This window comes from Brachyhypopomus gauderio, unplaced genomic scaffold, assembly GCF_052324685.1.
Source record: "Brachyhypopomus gauderio isolate BG-103 unplaced genomic scaffold, BGAUD_0.2 sc43, whole genome shotgun sequence".
Taxonomy (NCBI): domain Eukaryota; kingdom Metazoa; phylum Chordata; class Actinopteri; order Gymnotiformes; family Hypopomidae; genus Brachyhypopomus; species Brachyhypopomus gauderio.
In genome coordinates this window covers 2299344-2305398 of record NW_027506869.1, presented here as the reverse complement: position 1 = coordinate 2305398, position 6055 = coordinate 2299344, and the positions used below count along the sequence as shown (strand labels likewise).

At 45.1% G+C, this 6055-nt stretch overlaps 1 protein-coding gene across 1 annotated transcript; it reads right to left on the bottom strand.

Moving 5' to 3' along the window:
- Nucleotides 1-539: 539 nt before the first annotated feature.
- On the bottom strand, nt 540-6055 carry LOC143485913 (transcription factor IIIB 90 kDa subunit-like). The gene is made up of 3 exons (XM_076985599.1): nt 5978-6055; nt 5422-5581; nt 540-5313 (listed from the first exon to the last, which is right to left on the bottom strand). The coding sequence occupies exons 1-3, from the start codon at nt 6053-6055 to the stop codon at nt 5273-5275; spliced, it is 279 nt and encodes a 92-aa protein (XP_076841714.1). The 3' UTR covers nt 540-5272.

Sequence of the window (6055 nt, the reverse complement as noted above, 5' to 3'; positions counted from 1 at the left end):
TCAGTTCTGGAACACACACACGCGCCATATTTACCGACTCCGTGTGGTTGTAATGATGGAGGGATCGAGATGGAGAGATGTTTTTCCTCCAGTCTAATAGCGCAGACAAAATAACCTGCCCATCAAAACAATGAGAGGGAGACCCCCCCCCCCCCCCCACACACACACACACACACACACACACACACACACCACATAGTGGCTAAGGTCCTGAAGACAGTGGTATTGGGGGGGGGGGTGTTGGTGCCGTGTGATCCTTCGCCCTGCTCGTCCTGCCGTAATCCTTGCGATCAGATAAAGCTGCAAGACTCCAGTGGCTAGGTCCGTACACGCCCGTGCCCTCCTCCAGGAACGTGAGAGCAACAAACATGGCCGCGGCCTGACGTGATTACTGAAGTGAGAAGTTCCACTTTCAGGAACTTTGGCAACCGGGCCCAGAAGTCAGAATCAAGCTCCGGCCTGCTGTGGTGGTGGTGGTGTGGTTCACGAATGCATTGACAACTGGAGCTTTGTTTTTACATTGACTTTATATGATGCACTGGCATGCGCGCGCACATACACACACATACAACTTTGTTATTGGATTTGATGATGATCTCAAAAAATATTGCTTAAAACTGCAGATTTCCTGCAACGGCAATTTACAACATACTGATCGGGCTTGTTTTGTGTAACTTTGCTTCTGGTGATGGGGTATGTGTACGAGTTTGTGTATGTGTGTGTGAATTACCAGCTGTATCAGGCATGTGCTGTGTTTACCTGTCATGAATGCCAAGCACGCTCCTTCGATGCTTCTATCAAAGCAGCCTGTTTACACACTTCCACACAGGCAGGAGATGAAGGCTCTTATGTGGGTGAGTATGCGTGTGTAGCCTGTTTATACACTTCCACACAGGCAGGAGATGACTTGTAGGCTCTTATGTGTGTGAGTGTGTTGATATGGGAGAGGCTTCAGTGATGTACGCACACGCGTGCCACGATTCAGCATGTGTGTTCTGAGGTGTGTTTACATAATAATCTCACAGCATGTCTCATTTCTTCACAGAGGAGCATCTGAGAATCACTTGTGCATCCTGTGGTCAAGGGAGCGTTTCACGTTTACATCATTACACTGCACATCGCCGCCCAGACGAGTGTTTTTCTCCTTTCAACATGAAATGATTTTTAATGACGGACCCTAGAGGAGTTGTTCATGTTTGCTTTCCTGCCCCAGGGTGTGAACCCTGCCCGTAGAGGACAGGTGTGTGGCACACGCGATTGAGCAGGACTGAACATAAAGACGCGTCCATGCGCTCACAGACGCCGTGTCTCCAAGCTGCATTAAACGTGCATGCACATGCACACACACACACAGAGCCAAGTTCGTGGTGTCTGATGAACAAGTGTATGTAGCTTTCAAAGAACACCATCTGCCTTGTTTGAGTGTTCCCTTGTGTGCCTAAAATTTACAATGATTCTGTAAGTTGTAATAGCATAGAGAATCAAACGGTTCTTCACCGAGGACTTGACATCTCGTCTGCTAGACCTTTTCGTAATCATTCAAAAGCTGGAAAAAATCTCATTCAACTGTATTTATGCTCATTTCCATACGCACTTTTAGTTACAGTTCAGTCTCTAGTTTGAGATGAAATTCAACACACCATTCCAACTCCTGAAGTAAAATTTTCTATACTGAACCATCCAGTTCTGAACTTGTAGAATAGTACCATCAATCTCCAGTAGATGGCGGTGTTGCAACTTTGCTTAAAATGTAACAGTTAAATGCAACATTACACGCGAGTTATAATGTTCAAATACAGAATGACGATAATGTTCTAATCACAACAAACTTAAGAAAGCGAATATAAATATATATATATATATATATATATATATATATATATATAATATAAAATGTTAAAAATATTAAATTAAAATACTGAGCAAAATAATAGTTTGGAACATTTCCACAATCTTCAAGGGAACTGTTGTTTATTTTTGTTTCTCAAAACACTGACGTGTCAGGATTACTGGTTGTAGTGTTAGTCCATGGCTTCACCAATCACACTGTTTCACTTACAAGAGGAAATGGCCCCAGCTTCGCAAGAGGCACGCGTCACTTTTCATCCATTTAAAGATGCGTTTCAGACAGGTCAGCAGAGTTCAGGGCTATAAGCTCTGCACTGATGGCAAATTCCCCTAAATACTGATAAAGGTCAGCATCACCACAAGATGAATATTGTCAAAATACTGTGGACCAGTTTAGTATGGAATGTTATAAGCAAACATACCTTTACATTACTGCAAGTTTCAATATTGCATTTGTTTGGGCCCAAGTATAATACGATTCCTGTCTACACACCGAGCACCGAGTTCAGTTTAAACTACAATGTTTACAGCTGACAATTTTTTAATATAATTAAGGAAACTTATTTTTAAACAAACACGTTTGTGGGTAACAAATTGAAAAACAGAGAACCAAAAACAAACATGTTAAAGAAAAGCTGATTGGCCACTCAGAGAGAGAGAGAGAGAGAGAGAGAGAGAGAGAGAGAGAGAGAGAGAGAGAGAGAGAGAGAGAGACATGCAGAGGCGTTTGGGTTCTCCAACATTTTTTTGCTGCCTATATGCTGTTATTGCTAAGTGAACTGGCTGTAACATATGATCACAAATGCCAAGAACTATTTACATAATAAAGGTGTGTATTAAACAATGGGCATCTACACAACCAAATGAACGTACGTCTGGACGCCTGGTCTCCAGGACCTTAGCTTTCCGAGACTCAGACCACGACTCTGCTGTTTGACTCAGAATAACATCGACCGTTCTGCTCAGGACTGACTGCTGTTGCCAGACTCGTGTGGCTAAAATCAGCAGAAACACCACAGCTGAATCGTACATGTTCACACATACAAGACTGTGAAATGTAAGATTGTGTGAAAGTGGAAAATGGCCACCGTCCGTGAGATTAGCCAACGAACTAGCAAGCGACAGCCTTAGCTTCCAAATCTCTGAAGGGCTCTGACTCATTACACAGATCTGAACCATCAGCTCCTTAAGATGTTTTTACACCAGTCTTCAATAAACAGCTCATTTAGCATTTACTAATCATCTTTACCACCAGGATAAAAGTTGATGTGCTGAATAAGTGTATGTATACAACTACGTTCATTTACATTTAATGAACACTAGAGGGAGCACTTTGCTAAATTTTCCTCAACTCACCAAGTACGTAGGAGGCTACAGTTGATTACACCACCAATATTTATAGAGAGCAGTTTAGAGATTAAATACGTCTTATAGCAGAGGAATTAAATTACTGGTTTGGTTTTGGGATTATTTTAGGTTGGAAGCTCCCAGTGAGACACATTCCTGATGTACACAGCTCAGAGAAACTTCAGCCAGCAGTCTGCATTCCCACAGAATTCAAATCACTAGTAACTGGTGAACACTCGATAAAGTCAAACCTTTTAAAGACTTTAATAAGCTGCATTCTCCCAGGAATGCACACAAATGCTATTGGAGAGAGGTTGGTCCCTGCAAGGTTGAAGATCTAAACAAATAATAACTAATAAACATAACCTACTAATATCACCTGCTGAAGGGAATTACCCATTATGATATATTACAGTAAAATGTCAGTTATTACAGTAAAGCCAGCAGACAGTTTTATAATCAGCATTTTCAGGGGTTTTTGTTTATTTTCAGTGTTTGTAAATATCACGTCAATAACTGCCTTCACCCTGACTGCAGGAAGACGGGTTTGTTTGTTTTTTTTTTACACAACAGCACTCTCGGTCTCCCAGGTGATGGGGAGAGTGCCCCCCCCTCCCCTCGACATCAGCATTTAGGCTTTTAGCACTTTTAACACAAACTGTAAACAACCGAGGTCTCGGCGGAGCAGAATCGGACTGTCACCCTTCACGTCCTTCGCGTGGGGGAGAGGAGAAGCGGCGGGCACGGCCAGCCGTTTCCCCAGTGCGCCTGCACCGTGAGGCCCCCGCGTGAGGCCCCCGCATGAGGCCCCTGCGTGAGGCACCCGCGTGAGGCCCCCAGGAACACTGATGAACACAGGGAGCTGCACCAAACCGCCACAGTGACACACATCACCAAAACTTCGTTCAACTTTTAACAAAACGACGTGTCGAACACGATTAAATATTAAACGGAACAGAAACATGCAGAAACATGAGAGCATCAGAGCAAGCCTGGGTCATTTTGCCCTGACCCCACACGGGCTACGAGCCGCACTGCACACACACACCCACAAGGGCTTCTGCCTTCTTACTGCAAGACTCTGGAATTTCAAACAATCTCATTTTTTGCTCTCATAACCTTTTGCAGACACATGTGCGCGTACGCACGCACACACGCACAGAGAACACGGCCCCAGCCATAATCCGGTTAGGCACACGCGGCCATATGTCAGTAGTACGCTGCCTCTGACACTAATGTAGTTACTGTATACAGGAGACACACACTCGGGGGAGATGGGGTTGTACTTTCAGCCAGCGAGCCACATGTGAGCACACACACACACACACACACACACACACACACAGATGAAAGTAGATGAAAGACATGTGGAAGCATCATGCTTCGTGTCTCAATTTTTTTCCTCATTAGTGAAGACACTGACTGTGTGTGTGTGTGTGTGTGTGTGTGTGTGTGTGTACATGTTATTGCAGCATATGCACCAGGGCACACTACACTAATGTTTCTGCCAGGGAGCAGAGCGCACGCACACACACACACACAGCAGCAGGCTTTGGGGAGGTATCATGGCGGGTGGAGCAGAGAGAGCTCAGTCTACAACAGCACCCCCGTCAGTTAAGACCCTAGCAGGAACAGAACTGGTGTATTCCCCATCCTCTCACACAGACCCCCACCCCCCTTGCATTACTATACCATCATTTGAATCACACACACACACACACACACACACACACACACACACACACACACACACACACACACACACACACACACACACACACACACACACACACACACACACGAAGATGAATGCAGCATCACTGTAAGATGATTTCAAGTTGATGATTGTGTATTAGTGAATGAGTGTTGTGCATATAAGTTTTGGTTTTTTTTTTCTCAAGTGTAAGACAATAGCAGCATAATGTTGGCATGTATATACATATATGCACGTACGCACACACACACACACACACACACACACACACACACACACACACAAACGTGTGTGTACACATTCAGCATAGCAGCTTTCTGAGGTTTCCCAGCTCTCTTCAACATCTAGATGTTAATACTACATCTAGAAGCCATCTTCATCATCATCAAAGTCACAGCCGTAATCTGCAAAAGAACACAAGAAATGAAGCACATCCCGCATATAGAACATTAAAACACAAGAGAACTCATAGGTTAAAGGTCAAGGGTTGTGGCATCATGTGAATGGCTCACCTCTGCCGCCGATGAGCTGCATCGCACTGACGCAGTGCTCCTCCTCCTCCTCCTCTTCCTCCTCCCCCAGGTCTTCATACGCTACCGGTCCGCTCTCCACCACCACGGCATTCTGGGTAGTAGCAGCAGCAGGAGCTGCCACTGGGGTGTTGGACGACGGCTGTGGAGGGGAGAAGAGAGGAGAGTTTATTTGAACCGTGCGTCACAGAAGCCCATAAAGTGTGTGACACGCTAGTAAATCAGGAGAAGAGCGCAGTGAGAAATAAACAAACATTTAGATGCAGCTTCAGGGGGGAAAAACATAAATCCCTTTATAAATGGGTGCAGTGTGTGTGTGTGTGTGGAAAGATCATTGAAAAGTACCTCATGAACACCTTTGGTGATGCCATAAAACATTCAGAAAACTTTTTCACCTTTAAAACAAACTTTGCTGTGAGCAGCCCTGCGCACGCTCCTTCAGAGGCGAGCTGGGGCACTGTGTGGGAGACGGCTGATCTGGGAACAGCTAGAGATCAGCAGGAAACAGTGACGTGTAGAGAGGGCCGGGGGCTCGTACCTGATCAAGGGCCAGCTTCTTGGTGGACTGGGCAGATATGAGCGGCCGTAATCTGGAGGAGAAGACGGAGCGGGACAT

Excerpts from the sequence above, each read along its gene's own strand:
- LOC143485913 (XM_076985599.1), bottom strand. The coding sequence starts at position 6,055 with ATGTCCCGCTCCGTCTTCTCCTCCAGATTACGGCCGCTCATATCTGCC. Across the intron at positions 5,582-5,977 it reads AGAAGCTGGCCCTTGATCAG|CCGTCGTCCAACACCCCAGT; the intron begins GTACGAGCCCCC and ends TCCCCTCCACAG. Across the intron at positions 5,314-5,421 it reads GCAGCTCATCGGCGGCAGAG|ATTACGGCTGTGACTTTGAT; the intron begins GTGAGCCATTCA and ends GTTCTTTTGCAG.